Source organism: Sphaerodactylus townsendi, linkage group LG01 (genome assembly GCF_021028975.2).
Source record: "Sphaerodactylus townsendi isolate TG3544 linkage group LG01, MPM_Stown_v2.3, whole genome shotgun sequence".
In the NCBI taxonomy this organism is placed as follows: Eukaryota; Metazoa; Chordata; class Lepidosauria; order Squamata; family Sphaerodactylidae; genus Sphaerodactylus; species Sphaerodactylus townsendi.
The window spans coordinates 142933289-142958799 of record NC_059425.1 but is presented as its reverse complement, the minus strand read 5'-3'; the positions used below and the strand labels follow the sequence as shown (position 1 = coordinate 142958799).

Below are 25511 nucleotides of genomic sequence, written 5' to 3'. Positions count from 1 at the left end.
CTACTGATTTGTTGTGAACATTACTTTTTAGCCTTTCTGCAGTCAGTGACAGGAATATTCTACAACTGTCCTGAGCTTCAGATGATCTGGGGTATTACACTTTTGTGGAAAGGATATTGCTGGACATGGTAACAAATGCTTCTCTGAAGTACAAGATGAATACATGGGAATACACAAGGCCTTCACTTAAGTACAGACAAAAACAACAAACAACATAAATACATCTGTGGAAAAGAAAACAAAGATAGTGATCCATCCAGAGCCTCCATTTATCACCTTGAAAACAAGAGGGTAATAATTCTACTTGACATAGACATATTGAGACTAAACTGGGAATACAGTTATACATTTAAGGCAAAATCTTTTAAGATAAAAAAAATCAGCAGAATGGAAAGCCCTTAAGGTTTATTAAAGCATGAATGTTGTTTTAAAAATGCAGCTACAATATGGAAATGCGCAGAGCTTTTTACCTAATGCCAGTCTTACATTTTTCCTTATGTATTATAAAAACAGTGAGTATGGCACTCTGTCTCCTAGTATTAAATCTGTATTGTCTTTTTAAAATGCTGGAGGGAAAGCATGGCACCTGTATAGCCTCCACAGACATCAATGTAAAACAGTGCAATGGTGCTGGAATGCATAGTGTTTTATTTTGCTCTTTCTCCCTTTTCTAACATTAAAGAGGCCTTGTTATGTAGCTGTGGAGGGAGATGCGGGGGGCGGTAGGAGAGGGGAATAGAACTGATTTGACTAACCTGAGCAGCAGTATTTCTCTTCTGCTGAAGTAAATCCACATTTGGGCTCTCTTTTTTTTAGGTCAAAGCAGTTGTAGAGGGCCCTAATCAGGGTGGTGCTGAGGAGGGGGATGTTTAACCTTTGCACTTGCAGTCTAGATCTCCCCTCTCCCCAGGTACTATTTTCCCCACAGGAAAAAAAATGCCTTTATCACAGATTTCCCTACATCTCATCTAACCCAGCTTTGACCCTGAAGAAGAGAGTTTGCCATAAGAAAAAGTTACAAAATTGGGATCATAAATAAACTTGAAGTCAAATTAAATATTTAATGAAGGCCACACAAAATCTAGCAGTCTGGTTGTTCTGGTTTCATCTGATGAAAGACCGGGTCATATAGTGGTTAACAAAGTCTTTCCCCACCCACCCCATTGGAAACACCTGCAGGGGTTGGGGTCTGCTAACTACAACAGGAGTTCCACCAGCAGCCTAAGGCACCACTTTAGGCAGTGGTCAAAAGGCGGTGGCACAAGGGCGACGCCCATTGTGGGGCCATTTGGGGGACTGTTTGGGGAGGGATAGGCTGTAGGAGGAACTGACTTTATTTTAGTTCATTGTATTTTACTTTTTGTGGAATCTGTTGTTTGGGAGTTTTTAAAAGTTTATTATTCTTAGGTAATATTGTATTATAAATTCTATAGAGCTAATGTTAGGCATAGTTAGATTTGTTTTAGGTTTAGTTTAGTTATATGATGCTGTATTTTTTAGATTAGTCACTAGACTAGACTTGTACTAATGTGGCTGTAAATTGGTTGGGGGTTAGTCATAGGTCATTGTGTTTTCTGTAGCCTTAGGCTATAGAAGGAGAAAGTCACCATATATGCTTACTATATCTATCTGTGTTGATTATGTATGCAGTTATGATTATTGTTGCCTTATAGCTTATGATGTTATGATTATTGATGTTCTTGTTTATAATGCTATGTTTATTGATCCTATGTTTATGATCCTATCTTTGTTGATATTTTGTTGCACGATGTTACGATTACTGATGTTAGGCTGTTGTTGTTCACTGCCCTGCTCCCTTTGCAGACTTTTTTGGGAGGTTGTGCAGAAAGGGCCTGGGTTGGGAAGCCAACTGTGGAGGCCTACAGGAGAAATAATTCGGAGGAATGGTCCAGTTCTGGTGAAACATCTTAATAATGAACTTTTCTATGTGGTTCTACAAATCAAACAAAAATAATTTTTCAACGGAAAATTAATATATTGTATGACTTAAATTTGCACTTAAAATTCTTATGGTAAAATTTAGGGTATCTCTAACCTTGTTTATTCCTGCTGAGGCTTACCAGCCAGGGGCTGTATTTCTGACAGATGTTGAATGATTTTAAAACATTTCAATTGATTCCAAACACCACATAATTGGTTCAAAGCAAACTGGCTGAGGAAAGAGGGAAGCTAACTTGGACTTATTTTATGATGTCTAACAGTACTCTAATTCTCACCAGACCAAATCCCAATTGTACAGAAGCCATGTTAATTCACTCAAATTACTTTCTCCTGAACCTTAGGGTACATTTTTTGCTTTTAAAAAGTCAGTAATTATGAACAACTGCTGTGATTCCCTCCTGATTCCACGTCCTTGGATTCTGTTTCTTTTATTGTGTGAGACTGTGTTTTGTTATTTCAGTGTTAAAAATCTCATCATTATTCAGTAAAGTTTTCTGGTGAAGCTACCTAAGAGGCTGTTTGTTAGATAGGGCAGCAGCTCCCTCTACTGTTTCTGAAGTCACATTCTCCTTATAAACAATATAGAAAAGTTTTCATGGGAAAGTTTGTAAGGAGGATTTAAAATTTCAGAGTTCAGGTCAGAATTTTTTTTAAGTCTTCAAAAGGATACCTTATATTGGAACAGTTAGTCATCAGCAGTATTTCAGGCAGGCAAGCTTTGGAAGTACACACAAGCTGTCTCATCAAAACAAATATGATTACATTCTTAGACATTCCATATTAGTGCTTCAGCATTTAAAGGTTCTATACCATATGGTGAGGACCCAGATGACGGGTTTCTTTCTTCTTACTAATTTGTAAACTAATTAGCTTGGTAAGAACATAAGTAGATTTTCAAAGCTTCTAGCACCTGTCTGGGAGTGTGGTGTGGTTAAGGTTAATAGGAGATCTTCAGATAAACGTAATGGTAGTCCCTTGTGCAAGCACTGGTTCATTACTGACCCTTGAGATGATGTCATATTATGACATTTACTGTGTTTACAAGATGGTTTGCCACTGCCATGCCCAGTAGCCTACACTTTACCCTCAGCAAAGTGGGTACTCATTTTACCAACATTGCAAAGATGAACAGCTGAGTCGACCTTGTGCTGGTTACCTGAAAGTGACTTGCTTCAGGCTTGAATTCAGGACATGAGCAAAGTTGACTGCAGTACTGAAGCTTACCATTTTGTGCCATGGGGCTCATACAGGAGATCTTTAGAGCAAATCAAAATTTTAATTAGATTACAAACATGTATCCCTTGCTCAGATCAGTGACTTGAAGGGTTTAAATTACAGAAACCATCCAGATACCTGGTTAATAACTATTTTTTCTTGACAGTTACATTCAACGTAAGCCAAATGTTACCTTCTAGAGAGTGGGCAGCTCCATGATTGTGGGGCAACCTACCCAGAAAGGTTTCCTTAGCCCTCATTACCACCCAAGCTGAGGTCCTGTCAGTCAGATGTCACATCTTGATGTCACATCTTGGGAAGCAGTTGAAGAGAGTTTTATTCAGGGTTGCATTTGATTAATTTAATTTGTATTTATTGGCATTCCAAATTGAGATTTTGTTCTGGTATTTTAGGATTTTGTGTTCGTATGCATGATTGTGTGAGTTTGCCATCAAGTCACAGCTGATTTATGGTGACTCCATAGGGTTTGGAGGTGACCATTGGCTGCCTCTGCTTGGGCTGAGAAAACTGTAACTGGCCAAAGGTCAGCCAGCAGGCTTCATGTGGAGGAGTGGGGAATCAAATTCAGTTCTCTCTCTTTACCACTACACCACTACACTGTAAACTGCCTCGAGTGCCACAAGGTAGAAAGTTGTCTATTAAAGGTTCCAGATAAGCTAGATAAAGTAGTATTCTAGCATGTTCTGTTGTCACAAACATCACTATCCACACAGCCTAATGGGAATTTGCAGAGGGAGATAGGAACTGGTGAAAATCGGCACAACCTTGTATATGAGTAATGGCACGCTTTTTAAAAAACAAGCCCCTCCCTTGATTACAATAAACAAAAAGTCTAAGGTTTGACGGTCTGTAAGAATTATTGATTGGAGGATGGGAAAATCAAATACAACATTGAAAATGTTCCTGTTTCAGAGAAAAAATAATCTACCAAGATTGGTTATCTTTTTTATCATTTGCAAGACCATAATTTGTTTCTTTCATCCCGTTAATGCAGATGCCATGCTTCTTGTGGCTCTTAGCAGTATCTCTTTGATGTTGCTGCCCTGATTAACAGACCACACCAAAGAGCTCCATGTTTCATTGCAAGGTTGTAAGGAGGAGAGGGGCACAGTCTATTTTTCAGTGGAGGCATGGAGTGGGTAGAAGTGATGATTCAGAAATATTTTCCAGATGAATAGATGAATAGACTGAATTTATATTTCTCTATTCTAATTTTCTATTTCTCTAATCCTCTAAAAGCACTTCAGAAATGTAAGGTACCAGTAAGTCAGCAATATATACACTCTACTGATTTAATTTACACTATTTTGAGGGCCACTGGTCTTCAATAACTTCATCATTACTGCAAAGAAAGATGTGCTACAAAGCTTATGGAGCCATCTGCTGCATTACGAACAAACTGAAAATTTAATTAGGTATCTAACAGTATCTTGAAAAATATTTACTTTGCAGCTGTGTGTTCCTTGCCTTTCCCCCAAATATATGAGCAGTTTTCGAACATAATCACCTTGAGCAAGTGATTACTTTCTGTTTGTGATTCAGTTACCTTCATTACATTTATTTATTCACAAACCCCAAACACAGAAACATAGTGTTACTGAGCATTTCAGTGGTACACATAGATCACATTTGAAAAACAATTAAAATGATTGATATGGCAGATTATCAGTTAAGGGTGAGATCTTCCATTGAAAGATTGGTCTCATAGTTAACATAAGAACATAAGAACAAGCCAGCTGGATCAGACCAAAGTCCATCTAGTCCAGCTCTCTGCTACTCGCAGTGGCCCACCAGGTGCCTTGGGGAGCTCACATGTAGGATGTGAAATCAATGGCCTTCTGCGGCTGTTCCTCCCGATCACCTGGTCTGTTGAGGCATTTGCAATCTCAGATCAAGGAGGATCAAGATTGGTAGCCATAAATCGACTTCTCCTCCATAAATCTGTCCAAGCCCCTTTTAAAGCTATCCAGGTTAGTGGCCATCACCACCTCCTGTGGCAGCATATTCCAAACACCAATCACACGTTGCGTGAAGAAGTGTTTCCTTTTATTAGTTCTAATTCTTCCCCCCAGCATTTTCAATGAATGCCCCCTGGTTCTAGTATTGTGAGAAAGAGAGAAAAATGTCTCTCTGTCAACATTTTCTACCCCATGCATAATTTTGTAGACTTCAATCATATCCCCCCTCAGCCGTCTCCTCTCCAAAGAGTCCCAAACGCTGCAGCCTCTCCTCATAGGGAAGGTGCTCCAGTCCCTCAATCATCCTTGTTGTTTCCAGATACCTGAGTTTCCAGATACCTGAGCCAGAAATGAACATGGTGGGTGGCCAGGCCAAATGGCCTGGTGGGTGGCATAACTCCATTTGGTCAGAGTTTTCCCTGGTAGAAGACACCAGAGGGGGGCTTTTTCAGCATTAAAAATGTGCTGAAAAAGTCGGCTTATACTTGAGTATATACGGTATATATGTGTAAAGTGCTATCAAGTTGCAGTCAACTTATGGGAACTCCAGCAAGGAACATTCAAGGCACAAGAGAAGCAGATAGGAGTTGCCACTGCCTTCCTCTGCAGTCTTTCTTGGTGGTCCCCTATCCAACCAGAAACCCTGCTTAGTTTCCAAGATCTGATGAGATTGGGCTATAGTACATCAGAAATTCCCATGATTTATTGAAATACAAAATTTTGTTCTATAATGTGTGTCCCATTGCATGGAGTGCCTTGAAACAATGAAGTAGATGTGGAAGCTTACTTGGCAAACGAGCTCAGCAGAAGTTTAATGGATATTCTATACAGTGCAAGTGTCTCTTCTGCTGAACACCAGTTTAATTTATGTTTTATATAAAGAACTTCTTTTGGTTATCTTCACTATAGGAATTGAGCATGTTCCATGTATTAATATATACAGTTGGATCCTTACCAAGTGGAAAAGGGTGCTTTCATTTTCTCAAGTAAATAATGGAGTCAAGTAAGATTGCCAGACTTCCCGCTGGCAGCCCCTAACCCCCAGTCCTACTCAGAATACTCAGCAGGAAAATAATGCAAAAATTACTGTTTGCATCAATGGCATGACTTTGTTTCTGCTGCAGACTCGGAACTGATGTTATTCCATTCTAGGATTCAAACACAGAGTTTATACTGAATCCTAGAATCATGTGATGTCATTTCTTGATTTACCTCAAAAATCACATTATACTATTGATGCGACATTGCCCACTAATGTCCCTCACTTCCCAGTCCCCCACTGCCACAAGCTGGCAACCCTAGGAGCAATAAATTTGTGACATATGAGACATTACACATGAAAATTCTGACAAAGCTTGCTATGGAATCTGCATTTTTGTGAATAACTATATACCATATTGCTTTGAAGAAGGTTTTAAGGCCTGAATAAACTGGCTCATAATGGACTCCTTTGTTATACAGTGTCATCGCAAAGTGGATGTATGTATCTTTGATGCACCATGGAATCACTTTATTACAGGATGGGAAATAGGTTCATTGGCATATTGATGTAGAGGGCAAACAGTCATGTAACCATACATCATATACCAGAATGTACATATCTACTCTATGAATTCTTGCAAAATGCAGGGCTAAGCTGAAAGATAATTTTGTTTTCCGCAGAGCTGGAAATAACCATGGAACTGTGTGGGACTAATAGAACCAAGGAATTATAATTTTAGGAGTTAGACAGGAGGCCTCTCAGTTCTTTGATCCTTTGCCCTGATGTTCATAACTGAAATTACAATGGAAATTTGATTTAAGAGGGTAATTACTGCCAGAATACAAATGGTGGGCTGGATCTTTAGCTTCCCTCTCATTCTGTAGAAGCAAAAAAAGAAGTGATGGCAGAGAAGATTTCCACTGTTATGTTCACTGCTGAAGTTAGCAAGTTCCTAAATGAACCATAGCCTACACTATGCCTTACCTCCAGGTAAGGCATCATCCAAAGGCAAAATATGCTAATTGAAATTGATAGGGATTGTCTGTCCCTGTATCCGTGGATTTTGTTATCTAATTGATTGATATCTGAATTGCTTCTTGTGATGTACTTTTAGTATTCCTTACAGCAGTCATTTCCTTTAAACTTCAAATTCCATGGGGAGTTTTTAAAGGATTTCAGGAAATGCCAGCCTAACAGGAAAGATCAGTACCTCCATAAACTAAATCCCTCAAGTTGTCCCTCAAAAACATAACTTTTTCTAACATTTAAAGGCTCTCAGGAAAGGCCTTTGTAGGTATGTTGAAAATGATGCTTTTGGTGTATGAGCAAGGAGTGGAAGGGTACTTGGGTGCTTGCCCATTCATTACACTGTTATGGAACAGATGGAGCTTTCTGGAAAAGGCTTCAATGTCAAAATGCAAATCATGCTCTCTTGTCATTTCATATTTACCTCATTTATAGCTTTGTTAAGACACTTCTCAACATGATATACAGGAGCCAAACTATGCCTGCCTTAGGGAATGTATCCTCAGGACAGCCATCTGACTTTAGTTGGCAAAACAAAATCACTCAATTAATGTCACATTCTTCACACTATTGCCTCAAATTAACATAATTCTTTCTTCAAAGTATAATCTGACTGGCTGGCTTGGTGTATGGTGAGGAAATAGTGTAGGTGTTAAAAGAATCAGTGTTGGATCAGACCACGTGATAGAGGTCATCTTTATAATTCTATAGGGCTGAAATAAAGAGAAATACATATTTCATTGTTTCTTGGATTCTTAACACAAGTGATTAAATGTGAATTCACTGCCAGCTAAGATAAGGATGGCCATAGGCACAGAGAGCTTTAAAAGGGGATTGGGCAGATTCATGGAGGATAGATCTATCAATGGATTTTTCTGCACAACCAAAATAAGACATCCTGCAGATGTATTAAAAAAGCCATCTCATGTTTTGTCTGGACAGCATGGAAAAAAATAAAATATTTGAGAAGTCAGGGGGTTCCCCCCCCCCCCCCATCATGCATTGTATTTTTCCTGCCCGACTTATAAGCTTTCTACTTTCATTTTCCTCCAACTGCCATTTTCTGCCACTTGACTCCTGGCATTTGCTGAAAATCCCTGGGGCGTTTGCTCTGCAGGTATTGTGGCTGCCCGCCTGTTTAGTTAATAAAGTGCATGATAGAATTAAGCTTTTCCTGCCAATTTTGGCAATGTATAGTTTTTCAGGGTTTTTTTTTAAAAAAATTTAAATCTTCAAAGCTACAACTCAAAATGAGAATCGGCTTCCTTATTCTACACAGGCAAGGAAAAATGGGGTGACAACGACTGCTAGTATTTGCTAGTATTTTCTGAACACATCAGGTTGAGCTGAAATAAAACGTTCTGAAGACATTCTGTGGGAAAAGCTGTGTAAAGCCAACCCCATATATGCTTCTTTTGATGTCCTCAAGATGTTTTATTTGTGCGATGCAGAAAAGACCAGTGTTACTAGCCATGGTGATGAACAGCAATCTCCATATTTTTGAATGCCAGTGCCAGGAACCAGTATCAGGGGAGGGCCTCAGCTTCTATGCCTTGTTTTTGGACCTCTGGCATAGCTGGTCAGCAAATGTGTGAGGCACACTGCTGCATTATGTGGACCATGGGTCTGATTCAGTAGGGCTGTTGTGTTCTTATGAAAGTAAAATTATATTAGAAGAAACTTTGAGTACGTGTGAATATCCAAATCATTTATCACTACTTTGAAGATATGTCTTTTGTGTACAGCAATAGTGGGTCTTCTATCTTATATTTCTACTTCATGCTTCTCCTGGCTATTTCCAAATACTATTATCAAACATTATGCCACTCCAGAAACTAATATTCTGCCCATAGATTGTTGGGAAATCACCTAGGGGAAATTTTAAATCATGCCTTCTGATATCAGTTCTCTTTTTTCAATAATACAGCAAATGTAATTTGTCTTTCCAATGCGAAACTAGCAGATAATGAAGACTTTAACAGATATCTTTGATTCTAAAGCTAGTGTAGAGCAATGGCTAGCATATGAGAAATGTACATGGGAATGTTGGATGGGATCCTGATACAGATGTATATTGTTTCATTTAAATGCTACTTACATTTTCATCTACACAAAGGAGGTCTATGCTCATGCTCAACCAAACCATGGAGTCCCAGTGTTAGCCAGTGGCTTGTGGTGGTACGGCTCTTTATTTTTCCTTGCATGAGTAAAGGTCTTGGACTTGGGACACTGGTGAGGTATGGGTTAATCTACTCCCTGTCCCAGATATTCCTAATGTCTGGCATAAAGATCAGATTTTTTTTACCCATCGGACAATGGACTGGAGGCTATTCTCCCTCCACAGGGATCATCTCCCCCGGGCAGCCCCTGTGAGAGATAGCAGAAGGACCTTCCCCTCCCCACCTCCCCATTCAACTTGGACTAATCATATCTGAAATGCTGAATGGGAGGAAATGAGGCAATTTAACAACCAATGACCAACTAAAAAGGGAGGAACTGGTTTTCGGATGGAGAAGGGATAAGAGACGACCAGGATTAGGCAGAGAGTCCAGTAGGGGTTATTGTTTAGACCAGGGGTAGGCAACCTTTACCACCCAAAGAGCCATTTGGACCCGTTTTCCATCACCCCAAAGATCTACCGAGCCAGAGAGATGGCTCCACATGGAGCCGCCTCCAGTTCAGGCCCTCTACTCACCTTTCCTTCCAGTTCTGGGAGGCGGAGGCGCCAGGCAAGAAAAACCCCTCTGTCTGAAGGAGCAAGCAGCCTCCTGCTCCGTGGGCTAGAGTGGGGATGGCGGCTGCGGCCTGCCCGGTGCCGGCACCTCTCACGCTGTGGGAGGCAGTGGCGCTAGGCAGGGAAACCCCCTCTGCCCGACAGAGCAGGCAGCTGCCTGCTCCGTGGGGCAGAGGGGGGATGGCGGCTGCTCTGGAGGGACACACCCATACTATCCTCTGACCTTCAGGGGTCAGAGGGCAACATGGGTGTGTTCCTCCAGCCTTTCAGAGCAGTGCTGGAAGGAGAGGTGAGTGGAGGGGTCCTGAAAACAGGCGACCTCATGCACAGAGCTGCCTCCGGTTTGGCCCCTCCACTCACCTTTCCTTCCAGCGATGCTCTGGAGGGCTTGAGGGACACGCCCATGCTGCCCTCCGACCTCCAGGCCACACGGAGCCGCAGTATAAGGCTGAAAGAGCCGCATGCAGCTCTGGAGCCACGGGTTGCTGACCCCTGGTTTAGACAGACAAGGTTTGTGTTTCAGGTGGGTCTGGAGTAGAATAGTCATGCAACAGTCATGTTGTTCTGGAGTAGAAGAACAGGATTCAATTCCAGTAGCACCTTAAAAGCCAACAAGATTTCCAAAATAAAAGCTTTCAAGAGACAGACTTTGTCAGGCATTGGGCACTGTCCTTATTAAAAATAGTGAAGTCTGATTATTGTTTCCATGTTTGAGCCTATTAGAAAATATATGTTGTACCCACTAAGCATGAAGTATCTGCCAGCTCTGGTAACTGTGTCATCTATCATACTGGAATGGGAAGGCATTAAGTGTCCTGTATACAAATTAAATAAACTTAAGGGTGTTTGTCACCACTGACTTCTGCATTCTTATCAACTCATATAACCAGTGGCAGACTCTGAGGGAAATATTCTGTTAGTGATCAGCTGTACTCTCTGTTTAAAGGATTAAGTGTTTCTGTGCAAAGAAAAATAAAAAAATCCACTTCACCTTGTGCCAGTGGCATATTTGTCCGGGGACATGGGGTTACCTATGTCCCCGGGTACAACTTACCTTGTCACGTGGGGGCACAAAATTAGGCCCCCACATTACCAGATGTCTTCCTGCCCAGCAGCCGCTGCACCTGCGCGCATTTCGTGCTGTGGCTGCTGAGCCAGGAAGAGGGCTGGCCAAACTCTTTCTCGTGAATAAGTGCTTTTAAAAGAAAGCGCTTACTCATGAGTAAGCCCTGCTTACTTGCAAGCCAGGCTCCAGCTGCTGTTCCCGGCCCAGCAGCCGCAGCGCAAGAGAAAGTCATGCCCGCCTGCTGGACAGGGAAGAGGATCTGGCTGGCCACTGCTCCTCTTCCCAGCCCAACAACCAGGGTACAAGAGAAAGTCATGCCATGGCTGCTGGGCAGGGAGCTGGGCAGGGAAGAGGGGATGGCTGAGCTCTTACTCATGAGTAAAACTTTTAAAAGTAAGCACTTACTCCAGCCCCTCTTCTCGGCCCAGCATCTGCAGTACAAGAGAAAGTCATGCCTGTCTGCTGGGCCGGGAAGAGGGGCTGGCTGGCCCCAATTCCACTTCCTGGCCCAAAAGCCGGGCATGAGAGAAAGTTGTGCTGCAGCTACTGGGCAGGGAAGAGGGGCTGGCCCCAGCTCTTACTTGCGACTAAGTGCTTTTAAAAGTAAGCCCTGCTTGTTCGTGAGTCGGGTTCTAGCAGAGGCGTAGCTGGCCCAAACTGCGCCCGGTGCACATTCTACATTTTCTGCCCCCATGCCCCCCGGCGCCCCCCCCCGGCGCTGCCCCCCCATGGCACCCCTTTCCCCCTTCCCACACTTACCTTAGTTCCTTTCCTTTTCCAGAACTTTTTCAGGCTGCAAAAGGCCTGTTCTCAGTAAAAACTGCCTGAGGAACTATACTTTCCAGGAGACCTTGTGAGCCCCAAGGCAACACTTTTTTCTTTTGGGAACATGGCCAGTGAGTGGTGTGACTATGGAGGGACATGGTCCTTTTCCCGTGCTGTTTTGTATTCCCTTTTCAACCTATCCCTAATGGCAACTCATATTTTAAACTAACACACACTGCCTAAAGGCAAAATATGTATTACACTTAGTTGTTTTTGCTTTATGCTTCTTGCATTATACAATGGGATTTTGTATGGGTGAATCTTGCCTTATGGCTGATACTAGGTGTGAGTTGCTTTTCTGGGTTTAAATTGTCTTCTGTCCTCCCAGCTGTTGTGGTTCAGTGTCCAAATAACTCACACTGACCAGATCACAATCTTCCAGGGTCCATATTATTGTTCAAGGATATGCCAGTTTGTTGTTCAAGAATGTTGTGACCATTAATAAAACAGTACTTGCTGTGGAGTTAAAACACTTATGTAAAATGTATGAGATTAAAATTTATACCTGGGTGAAAGCCAATATAAACAGCAGATAATTGGTAGTGTTGCTTATTTTTCTGATCTGCTCTTTCTGTTAAAATCACTTTACTGGCCTCATTTGTTTGGTTTCCTTTGGTTCTCAAAACGTATTTATATTTACATAGCTATAAATATTTAAAGCTTCATACATTGGGACATAGATGGTTTTATCATGAATATTGTTTTGCATGTCCTGGCTAGACCTTCTCAAAGTGGGAAGCTTTCTTAGGATACCTCTCTTGGGGCAATCATCTACTGAAAAGTATGAGCTTTTGTTGAGACTAATTTAGAATCCCATGACAGTTCATTCCTTTCTGAATTTGAAAGCTCTCTTAAACAAATCTTTCCTGTAAATCAGTTGAAAGAAAGATAATTTCAAGACTGACTGTTTTTGTGATCTTTTTAATTGCACTGTTATTCTTCTAGAACTCAGTCTCTGTATGAGATCAAGGAACAATTCTACACAACCAAAATAAAACATTTCAAGGCAGGAACATTTCCTCTGTAGAGTTATGCATGGTTTAATCCCTAAAATGTTTTATTTTCAGCCTGAAAACAATTTAAATGAATCCTCTTCTTAGCAGAGGTGTATGGGGGGAAGTGGCGCCCCAGGACAAAATGTGGTCGCATAACTCTGCCCCCATGCATTGCGTAACTCCACCCCGCGCAACCCTGCTGCCAGCTCCAGCTCTTCCCTGGGCCTAAGGACGGCAGAAGCCTGCCTGCACGGACCCCGGGAGGATGGGGCTGATGTATATCTAGGGAAAATGGAGAACTGGGCATAATCTGAGTTTTCTGCCCCCCCCCACCCCCATTTTTCCTAAATACAGTTGACAGGGGAGAGAAATCAAGCCGTCTGCCAATCTCACGGAGGAGTGCCCAGGTCTACCAGTTGGGCAGGCAGCAAGGGGCCCAGCCAGGTCTACTGCTTGGAAAGGCTGGAAGGGGCTTGAGTTGACATGCTGGCACGGGCTCTGGCTCCGGAGGGTCAGCACCCTCCCTTGACCTGTGGCGGCCACCTTAAAGGGATAATCTGGACTCCCTAATTTAAACTCCATTGAAAATGATACTTGTGGGGGTGGATTTCCCCCCCCCCCAAAAAAAAACCAGCATTACTTTCAATGTTGTTTAAACTGAGGACCCAGATTCTCCCTTTACTGTGGATTTAAAAGGAGAATCTGGGGTCCCTAGTTTAAACAACATTGAAAGTGATGCTGGAATCCATCCCCAAACAGCATCACTTTCAAAGGTGTTTAAACTAAGGAGCCCAGATTCTCCTTTTAAATCCACCATGAGGGGAGAATCTGGGGTCCCCAGTTTAAACAACATTGAAAGTGATGCTGTTTTGGGGAACATTTTCACAGTGTTTTCACTTGCTGTGCAGATCTCTTTAAAATGTTTCCCATACCATTCTGCAGTCCCTGAACTTCCTCCTTGGCGCCATTTTCTGAGCTCACTTCTGAGCTGTTTATTTTCATCATTAAAAAAAACTATGTTGGGGGATCGAATCTTCAAAGCCTCATGTACACAACCTGTAAGAATCGCAATACAAGCCTTTGAAGCAACATAGCATCAAATCCACAGAAAATTTAAAAACCCAGAATGGTCACAAAAGGGCTGCCAGGAATTGTTTTGAGGGAATGAGTTCAGACAAACAGGGGTAATAGAAAACATTTTGCAATCGTTTTTGGGTATCTGTGTGGAAAGGACGTATGAGGTGCAGCCAGTAGAAAGCCAGCACCCATTAGACTATAAACTGTATTGAAAAGCGCTCAGATCTAAGAAAGCTGAACAACAGTGCAATTAAATGGACAATGAAAACATGGAGCGGGGGCACGAGGACATGCTTTTGATGTACATGTTCCCTAGTGTAGTATAGTGGTTAGAGACTACGACTTGGGACAACTGAATTCAAACCCACCACTCAGCTGTGGAAGCCCACCAGTAATCATGAACCCATCCTAATCTCTCAGCCTAACTTGCCCTTACAAAGTGGCTGTGAAGATTAAGTGGCAGAGGGGAGGAAGAGCCATTTTGGGTCCCCTATCAGGGAAAAAAGGGAGATATAAATATTTTTAAAATAAATCCAATCCTATGGAGATCTGCTGCCAGTTAAAAACCCAGTACTGAGGTTCAAGGCGCAGGGCAGCTGACAAATAAAAAGTTGTATATTAGGGGCAGAGGTGAGTTTGGATTTCACATATGTCTTACAGAAGTTGTTGCAGGTTTATCTTTTTTGTTGCCTTAGAAAGTATTACACATGCTATAACTGAGCAAGATTTACAAGGATCTTTTATGCCCACCTTTTGACACCAATAAATTACTTGTACAAAGACTGATAGTAATTACATTCTTGTTGTTCTAATTTGTAATCCAGTGGCCTCCACTATTAAAAATCAACAGAGCATTTTAAAATATTTTTGTGATAATATATTTGTGTTTAAAAATGCCAAGTAATCTATTTTATGAATGTTAAAATATTGATTTGAAATGCAAGTATACACAAATAATTATCTAAATGATAACCATATTTTGCTCATTCTAGGGCCTCCCAGGTGTGCCAGGACATCCAGATTCCTTAAAAGGGCCATATTACCAGGTATGGATTTTAATGTTCATGTGCAAAGGTGAAGGAAATGTGTGCTTGCTGCCTCATGTGACTTCATGAATGTACAAGTCTCTTTTATATTTGGAAGGATGATTGAAACTGGAGGATGAAGTGTCATGAGGTGTCATGAGAGTGGAAGTGAAGCTGTTCAGACATTTTAAATTCTACTTGACATTCAACCACACATTCAAACACAGGCAGGGGAACAAGCTCCTTCTAATTCATTCATTTATTTATAGTTTATTCATTTAAATCTGTAGGCACCCACCTTCTCCTGAGCATCTCAGGACCCAAGAACATAAAAAGCAATTGATAAAACAAACATTAACACAACAGATATAAAATATTAAAAACTCAATCTAAAAACACTTTGTGCTCTGGGCAACAGCTCAGGCTGTCCAAAAGCTCTGTCAGATAACTCTGTTTTGCAGCCTTTCTATAAAGTCAGAAGGGTAGGAACTCTCTGACCTCTTCAGGGAGGCTGTTCCATAGGACTGTTTCTGAATATACCTTAGACAGGGCAAATACTGCCAGTAGACTTCACTGGGCAGAATGAATTTGCTACATGGAATGTGCAGATGGAGGTGGTCCTTGAAGAATGTGGGTCCCAGATCATGAAAGGCTTTGAAGCTGGGCACCAACACCTTTAATTGGACCCAGAAACTAACAAACAGTCAGTGGAGGAACCTCAAAATAGGAGTGAGATCATTCCACCAGCTATTTCCAAATAACAAATGAACTGCTGCATCTTGCATCAGTGGCAATTTCTGGAGTGTCTTCAAGGGCAACCCGTGTAAAGAATGTTACAGTAATCTAGCTTTGATATTACTGATCAGTATGGCCAGATCAAGCATCTGCAAACAGGGAGCCAGCTTCCGAACTAGGCGGGAAAAAACATGTTCTAGTGTCGTGGATACCTGCTTCTCCAACAGAATCCAGGATCTAGCAAAATGTCCAAGCTCTTAACTGAGTCTTTCAGCGAAAGCAACACACCATGGATGGTAAAAAGAACAATCCTTTTTAAATCAGTGGCCCTTCCAGACTGCACAGCATTATCGTGTCTGGAATCAACTTCAATTTATTCTTCCTCAGTCACTTAACCACTGCATTCAGAAATACTAATTAAGGCCCCTTACACAGATATGGAACAACAAGGCAGGCAACACAGAGCCTTGTGTCCCCACTCCCATCCTACTCAGTTCCCAAGGGATTCAGCATCTCCCACTGCAACATTTATCAGTAGTTTGACGAGAGGATTCACATCCACACTGCTCTTCCCAGAACCCCACCCCTACCCCACCCCACCTTCCAGGCATCTCAACAGTATAGCATGGTTGACCAAAAGTAGCACTAAAGGCTTCTCAGTATCAAACCCAGGCCTCAACTGAGATTCAAAAGGACCAACGACTGATCCAAGTATTTCTGGAGTTGTCCTGCCTACTCTTTCAATAATCTATTCCCAAAATAGAAAGCTTTTGGGCAGGACTGTGATTATGCATACCTCCTCTTTCTCCTGTAAAATTTTATCCACCATTAATGCTCTTCTGACCAATGAATCCCTGGTCCTTTCTGAGGATCCCCTGGGTTTTCAGCATACAATTTATTTTCATAATTAGCGCAGCAAACATCTTTCTGTTTAGAAGACCATTTAGTGAATCTCTGTGGTTTTTATGGTGGAATTTAGAAAGGTAAACCTTTCCCAAATGGACTTTTTAATGGGAGTTTATGGTAATTTTCCAATTAGCTTTACTATTGTATTCATATGGGCATGGACTTTTATGATAGTGTAATTTGTTTTATGAATTGTTGCAAGCTACCTCAAGCATCATTAGAAGAGAAGGAGGAGGAGGAGGCTATGTGGAAAATGAAGAAAGCAATCAGTCTGTTGCATTCATTACACTGAGTGCAACTACAAAAATATATTTCATCCAGCAGTTTTCTCTTCCTAATGCATAGCTTAATTCTCAGAATAATTCTTGTCATATTTGGCACCATTTTTAGTGGCCTTCTGATTTAATATTATTTAACTTTGAGGCAGGTGAACAAGAGCCATTGTGGAGGTCCTCTCAGTTTGATATGCATCTGTCTGTGAGATTCATGTTTCTCACTACCATGAGGCTCTATGAATTCCTAAGTCCTCTCATGTTTCCCAATTAATATCTTCTGGCTAAATGTGGGCCAGCTGTTTTGCCTTCAAGAAATTAATCATCTTTTAAATCCTCTTATAGTATACCAACATACTCCTCCCCTCAGCTGTCCCATGTGAAGTATTTAATGACTTATTTTTAAGCAAGCAAGTTGCCAGAGAAGGAGTGCTAAGTTTAGTATTTTGGCTGATGGAAGAGATGACTGACCAATCTAAACTTCAGATTTAAATATTTAGACTTTCTGGAACCAGAATTTCAGCTCTCAGTCTAAGCAGGTCTGATCCAACCCTTCAAGCCCTCGGATGGATAAATGAAACTTGATGCAATGGATTGTGTGGAGTAGGGGCTGGGGTGAGATCGAAAACACGGGTGTGGGCCCGGTAAAAACATCGGTTGCGGGAAGAACCTTGCAGGGGTCCTGCCTCCGAAATGAGGCAGCACTGTGCTTCCCCCCCCCCCAACCGGTTGGGGAATGGTGTTTTTGAAACTCGCTGAAGGAGCTAGTTTTTCCAAAAACACAGTTTTGCACCCGGTGCTGAGTGGTTAAATTTTTTTCAACCATAAAACAAAAAATATATTTTAAGCAAAAAACATACACACAGCATACAAGACCTGGCTAAGAGAAAAGGGAGGAAGAAGGATAGGGTTTCAGGGATGAGTGATAATTACCAGTCTTGAAGGGATGTCCAGAGGAAACAGTGCTGAAGAGGAAAATGTCCAGTGTTTCCAAGAGCAAAAGGGAGAGTCCACATGCAAGTGAGGGTGTAGGTACAGATCCAGAACACACACGCTATGAATCATCAAAGTACCAATATTTATACCCCTAAAGGGGTATAAGGAGAGACTTGATACGTTGTCAAGACCCAAGGGAATGCCTGGGCTACTCTCCTAAATAAAAATTGAGTAAGTAGATAGGGTAGATAGTGTAGTACAGTAAGTAGATAGTGCAGATAGGGTAAGTAGTTGTCAGCTCAGAGCATGGATTAAAATCACCGTAGGGTGATACAGTGGGGATTAGATAGCCCCATTGTCCACGCAGGCACAATTTAGGGCCAAAAAGTTCAGCAGGCAACCACCTTTCTGCCCAGGCTTGCCACAAAAGATCGATCCCAAAACTGTCTAAGAGGCATCCATTGTGAGGAACAGTGCCTGTTCTTATGCCAGTCTTTGGTCCCAATGCCTTTGTGGTCAGGTGTCTGACTGCTTACAATTGTACCTTCCAAGAAAGGCCCATATGGCTTGTATTTATTTAGCTTTTATTTATGTAAAATGTTTATTATCTGTCATTCTTCCTTAGGGAGCTCAAGGCAGCCTACAACATAAATAAAATTTGTAAAATAGAGTAAATAAAAATACATAAACCCCAAAATTTTAAGTTCACAATTTAGGATTGCTTCAATCAAATGCAGCAGTACATTAAACCATCTTCAGTTGTATTCTGAAGATTAGAAGTAAGGGGACCAGGAACACCTCCCTGGGGAGGTTGTTCCATAATCATGAGTCTACCACTAAAAAGACTCTCTTGGGTACCCACTAAACAAGCTTCTTTGATGAAAAGGACAATAAGGATGTCCTTTCCTTGTGATCTTACATAAAACTGTTACACAGAATGTGAATACTGGGCACTCTCTCTCATAAAGTACCTAACACTTATTCCAAGATGCCACTCAGGTATGTAATGCAATATGCAACACAGCTGCATCATGGCCCCCAATCAGGGACTTCCTCTTTCAACATGCAGATTTTGCCAAGACGCTCAAATTCCTGTCAGATGGTTTAAAGCATCACCAAATTGCATTGAAAAAAAGATCTCCCTGTTACTTTAGTTTTCACCTGCCCCATACTCAGTCTGAATCTATACATGCAACAGTTACAGAAGTGTTTTGTGAAGTAGAACCATAGAAAGACCGTACTGGACCTCTTAACAGAGAACCCCATTCTCCATTTTCTTTGTATGCATTTTTTACACTACCCTACCTCATAATTTTTTCCTAACTTGGAGCTCTCTAGACTTGATTTAGCTGAATATGTTTTATAGATATACATTCATATTTCAATAAATGGCCGGGGGAGGGGGATTGACAATAAAAATGAATGGCTCTGTTAAAAGGTATCCTGAAGATACTAGGACCACTGCCCTGGGGTCCTATTTAAATCCTACCTGTTTTCTTCTTCCACCCTAGAAATTGAACTCTTGGAACTCAAGATGAGTCACAGGTCTTCCATCCAAGCACCAAGTCAACCCTAAATCTATTTAGCTTCAGTAAATATCTTGGCACTATTTATGCAATATTCATTCCCCAGCCCACATCATCTAGATCAGGGGTGTCCAACCTAAGGTCCTCCAGATTTTTTATGGATTACAGTTCCCACCAGCCCCTGCCAGTTGGTAGAGCTGATGGGAATCGTAGTCCATGAATATCTGGTGGGCAATTGGTTGGATACTCCTGTTCTAGGCCTTCAATCTTTTGGATGCAAGTCTGGTTTCTATTGCCAGTTTATGGTTGGGAAGGACAACTGTCCCAATTTTTTATTACCATTTCAGACACACAGTTATTTTTCTTGTGTTCTCCTTTAGGAATTTATTGCACACTTGTCAGTTATCAGTAGCTTTATGGTTTGAAACACATATCTTCACACTTACAGAACGCACTGTGATTTTGAATAGGTTCTCACTGAGAATTTTCTTATGTGTATGCAAAGTCAGTCAGATGATTATATGATTTAAATGAATTCATGAACTGAACTGAACTTAAATGAACTGAAAAATTTCCATTAGAATACATTTCCAATATTTATATACATTCTGAAAATACTGTGTTTTGTTCCTGCCTCTGTTTTATTAGTCTGATGCAGAAGAGTATTTCTTCCAATTGTGCTTTTAATAAGCAAATGCAATGTTCATAACATTCTGAAAATTATGCTATGTATTGCTAGGTGCTGGATAAAAAGAGAACTCAGAAGTACTTCATTTTCAAGCTCCCCAGTCTATTCCTTTAAAAAATAGTAGAATAGGTTCCAGAAACAGGTGAGGAACAGCACAAACATAAGGTCCACACTTAGCTATGTATTACAATTGTTTCTACAGGGGCAAGTAAGAACTGTAGATTGCCCAACTCATGAGTGATTCTGTCTCCTTACCTTTCAAAGAAATGACTCAAAGCAAGGTATCCATGTTTGGTTTTAGTCGGCAGAGGGCCCCATATGTGGTGAGACTCTCAGACGTACTGTTATTTTAATATTTATTTCCCATCTTTTAGTTTTTAAGTGTCCAAGATAAAACAATGTAAAATAAGTCAACTGAGAACAAAAAAATCAATACAATAAATTTCTACAGCAAAATACCAATGATAAAATACCACCGACAGCAAAAACAAATAAACTTTGAATGGTTTTTGCTGCTGGTGATATTTTATCATTGGTATTTTACTGCAGAAATTCTACTGTCTAAAAACAAATAAGGAAAGGATATCAAGAAAGTGTCTAGGGAGATAAATGTCCCATGAAGAGTAGAATAAACTTTTCCAATTTTTTCTTTAACAGTTGTTTGATTAAATTGTAATCCCTCCCTGAATTGTAATCCAGTCTAATCCAAATTCAGGGGAATTCTTTATGCTGGGATTATGTTTGTTTATGCTTGCTTTTTTTACATCTCCTTTTAAAAGATTTTTTTGTCTTTTTCATTAAATCAGTTTAATTGTGTTCTGTGGTATTACATTGTTCCCCATCCTTGAAGTGTGACTAAGCTACTGAGATACATTATGATTTAGGTTCCATAGGTGTGCACATTTTTCTTTCACAATAAAATCTGCATTATAGAATGCCTGTTTAACAAACAAAGCAGGGTGCTTTGTATCTTAAAAGATATGTGCTTTTTGCAAGACAAATGTATGTTAGCTAATGGTACTGGGCAGAGCTACTAAAGTATCATAAGAGATACTTCATTATCTCATTTTGAAAATCACACACTTGGCTGTCACTGTAAACCGTATTAGAAAGGTTTTAAAAAACCATTGTTTACTAAATTGTTGTCTTTGTTCTGGGGCAATCCACCACATACTGTATTGTTCCAATATTAGTATAAGTGCTGCCAAAGTAAGCTCTCACAGCATTCTATATAGTGTTGTTTGAAAATAGTGTTACAGATCAGAAGGGTTTGAGCCTCTTAAGATATGTCAAATGAAATTAGACAATATTAGTTAATTGATCACTATGATTTAAGTTGGCAAATTTGTTTCCTATCTTTAGTCCAATGACCTAATATGGAGCTTGCCTTTGTTCCTTCATGGCATCACAACTATTAAGAGGTGTTGAAGCTCCATGATTGGATCAGCTATCTCTTTATACTTTATATACAGTAGTCTTGCAATAGGGGGGTTGGATTAGAATCACTGGGTAAGGAAAACTAATTCTTTTCCTCACGTTGTTTTCCCAGAGTAAATGACTGACCTCTCTAGATGCTATTTTTTAATATAAAGAAACCATATTTTTGGTAAAAATGGCATGGAAGTTTAGCAAATCTTTTTCCCCCCCAAGGACACTTCTTATACATGCTTTAAAAGACAAAAGAGCCAACTGCAGATCTCTAACATACAGTTTACTTCTATCATAAGGTTACATACTTTCTAGAAAAGCTGCAAAACTTTCCTTATTGGGCTGACATTCAATATCCAGGTTTAATTGGGCATAGGGTTACTTTAATTGAGGGATTTTGATTTGATTACATGTCTTCTGCTTTGTTTTAACCAATATTAACCATTTCCAGCACTTTTGAGTGGGAACTGTAGACCTGAACTAAGTAAATGTGTTGCCTAGTAGTTGGCACACATATGTGACTCAGTCCTGAGTCATGGTTCATTCTCAGACCTATGATCCACTCATATAAACTTCCATCATGTGGGTCTGCGTAGTGGTTCAAGGCACAATATAAATGAAGAAAATAAATAATTATAGTCAAAGATGGGAGGCAGATAAAAAGGTAGGTTGTTTGGTGGGTGGGAAGGAGAGAAGAAAGCAGGAAAATGTGAGGATACAGGAATGCCAAGAGAAGGGAAAAAGAAAGTAGTGTGGGGAGAGGAATACAGGGGAAAGTGAGAACTCCCCCACATGTCTCTCCAGGTTCCCCAGCATGCAGCTGAGCCTGGCAGCCAGCATTCACTATTTCCAGCCTAGTGGGTGGTATGGCTCCATTTGGTCATAGTTTTCCCTGGTAGAAGACACCAGAGGGAGTAAAGGTGGGAAAGCTGAAGACATGAGTGTAGATAGCAGTAAGTTGACTGGTGGGTGGGAAGAAGGAAGCAGGGAAAGGCAAGGAGCTATGCAGGTTTTCAGGGAAGAGAAAGAGGAAATAGTATGGAGGGAAATAATTAGATGCCCCTTGCAAGTCCATATGACCCCTGCTTATTTGTTATGTTACCTTTCATTAAATTAGCACAATGTTTAAATGTATTGTTAATGTTAATTATAGCTCACACTTTCACTAACTGGTTGGTTGCTGTGTTTTAGAAATAGAAGGATTTCATTTTCAAAGTCCCTATAAATATTAAGATTTTGTTTTTTATCTTAGGGAGATGCCTCTGAAAAAGGAGAAAAGGGGGACCCAGTAAGTATAGTTGAAAACTATCTGTTATCTCTTTTGATTTGATGCTTATTTTTGTGGGGTAATTTTATTAGACATATTTTGTATAAACTGTGAATGTAAAAAGGTTGCTCAGGAATTTATTATAATGGTACAGTTGGGTCTTTAACTTTATTTAGGTTGTTGACTACATAGATTTTATGCAACTGTTACATCCAGAAGTTGGCATCCAGAAGGCCTGGGAGATACACAGATGACTCTTGTTCCCCTATAAAATAAATAATAAATATTGGTGCTTGTACTCAGCAAGGATGTTGCGACAGACCCCCCACACCTTCCAATATCACCAAGGCAGGGAAATCACTCACGACTTGTCCTTTCAGTTTTTTCTCACCTATTTCCTGTCAGGGACTGAGGTGCTTCAGGAATGGTGTTTGATGATAAGCACTTCCCCTGAGCTCTGTTATACTCCAAGAAGGTGAAAGAAGCCCATTGACCCCTCACTAAGGCAATCTAAAATAATAATATTGAGGCAGATTTAAACTTAAACAGATTAAAGATTTATTAGCAAATAGAGGAGATGATACAGGAAGATGAAAAACTTGGGAGAAAGAAATGGATAAGGCAGGATAAATATATATTTACAAAATAGCTTACCATAGTATCAATATTTGATTGTTGGCATAGCACAGACTTAAGAATACTTAAGAATACTTGCTTAGTTTCAGTTCTCAATTACAGTTCAGCTTAGACGTTCCTCAGTTTTTTAGATGTTTCACAGTTTGTACAGTTCCTTAAACTTAGATATTCAGACTAGTGGCTTGCTCTCATGCAGAATCCTAACAGGCTTGATACATATTTCCATTACTGTCAGCAGGCAGGTGCTGCCCAGCCCTGTAGCACCTGAACATGGAACAGCCTGGATCTGCCAGTGCATGTGGATCCATTAGCATAGTTGGGGGCAGGTAAGGGGCATTTCCATGGATGAAGCTTCCACCTGGCTTTCAGTCTGAGAACATCTCACTCCCCAGCCGCAGACTTATGCCACCAAAAAGTGAGACATGTCCTTTTTGTCTAATGGGCAATATTCACGTGGCTGGAGGTTTTCTTGTGTTTTTTTCCTGCACTGCCTGAAAGCCCTTTGGGAACATTGTGGTAACATAGCTGTCTCTGGCCACTGTGCACTCTGGATTGTGCTGTTATAGATTCAGAGTTAGATGTGGCCTTATATAATTGTGAATATGTAAGTTACTAATCTGAGCAAAGCTTTCACAGTGTAATTAAGGGAAGAAATGTCAGTAATCATGTTCTGTTTAGATATTTACCCCCTATGATACTAGTGAAACTCTGCCTTGTCATGTTGTTGCAGTAAAGTTGATTGTGAATCATACACTGGATTTCACTGCCTTGTATTCAGGGCCTAATCGTTATGAATGGATGAAAAACAAGATCCTTCTGTGATACATGTCAATATGATCAATCAAAGGATTGTGAAATTGTGTGCCAGCTTTTGAGTTCTCCAGAACTCCTCACCAGGCTAGATGTTAAAAGGCTGACCTCTGCCAGCATCCAGTGTGGAATACTTTGTGGCCAGTATCAGGTTGGGAACAAGAAGCATAAAACAGAAAAGACACAACTGGAATTACAGTGAACATCTCATTAGTAGACATTCTAAAAGAATTATTAAGTGGAAATTTTTCATCTATGTAAACATATACAATTAACTTGCCTTCTGGAAAACATTTCTTCAGGGTGAATCTGGACAGCTTGGTCTTCCTGGGTCCATTGGAAGTCCTGGACTACAAGTATGTACATCATATTTGGTAAAGTGTACAGAACATTTTGACAAAATTTGCATTTTTATAGACAATATTGATTTCCAGATCTTGCTACAATACAATTAACTATTTTTAACATTTAATATTTATATGCTTCAAATGGAGAACAATGTAAGCCACTTTAGGTCTCTGTTGGGGAGAAAGATGGGGTGTAAATGAAGTAAGTAAGTAAGTAAGTAAATAAATAAATAAATATTATGCACAACCTTCTTGACAGTTTTTCTAGATGTTCTGCTGAATCATAAATCACAGTCTAGCATGCAAACTTTAATCCTTATCTCCAGAACTGCAGGTTTCTTCTTCAGCTCTCAGTATATGAGAGATAAAAATAGCTTCTCCACAATTATTATCCTCTATTTAGACTTTAGAATCCATTTTAAGGAAATAGGTAAAATGAAACAGAAAATAGAAAAATAAAATGAGGAGGCTGGTTCTGAATGTTGTTAGTTATAAGCTGTTTGCCAGCTTGCTTTTATCTCACTGTTCTTGATAAAATCAGAACCTCACAGTCCCCTTTTGATTAGATCTGCAAGGATCCAACTGTCAAAACCTTTTTGTGTGCAGATGTGTGGATGTTCACTCTATTGACCACTGACACAATTCTTAGTTGGAATAGAATTTGGCTGCAGCCCATTTATTAGTAACAGCTTGAGAAGCTGGGCGAGCATAAGGGGCACATCCTGGCCACCAGGCAGTGAATGCTGAATCTGGCATACAGGCAGCAACTGCTGAACCCGGGCCCTTCAGGCAGCAATCGCTGAACCTGGCACTGTCCCCCCAAGGGGATTGGGACAGAAAGTTACTAGGTGCTACTTGAGCATGTACCCATTTAGTGACACCCCTTCCTGCCGAGAGTAGTGAGCTCTCAAGCAGAGCCCCAAGGCTTGGGCCATCGAGCCCTCCACTAGCCCCAGACCTCTTATTGAGGCCCCCAACCGTGGGAAGGTCCAGCATACAAGCTCTGCCTTCCCAATGTGCATGTGCTCCTATGCCCCAAACCGCCACTGAGCTGTTACCAACAGTTTCCGCCCC

The 25511-nt window shown here is 40.7% G+C and overlaps 1 protein-coding gene across 1 annotated transcript in view; it reads left to right on the top strand.

Annotated features, from left to right (window-relative positions):
* The window catches only part of COL19A1 (collagen type XIX alpha 1 chain), a 248436-nt gene that overhangs the window by 163808 nt on the left and 59117 nt on the right, over window positions 1–25511 (top strand). Inside the window, exons 19-21 of the mRNA XM_048496321.1 lie at window positions 14854–14907; window positions 22630–22665; window positions 24393–24446. Coding sequence (XP_048352278.1) covers window positions 14854–14907; window positions 22630–22665; window positions 24393–24446 — 144 coding nt within the window. The remainder of the gene's footprint in view (window positions 1–14853; window positions 14908–22629; window positions 22666–24392; window positions 24447–25511) is intronic.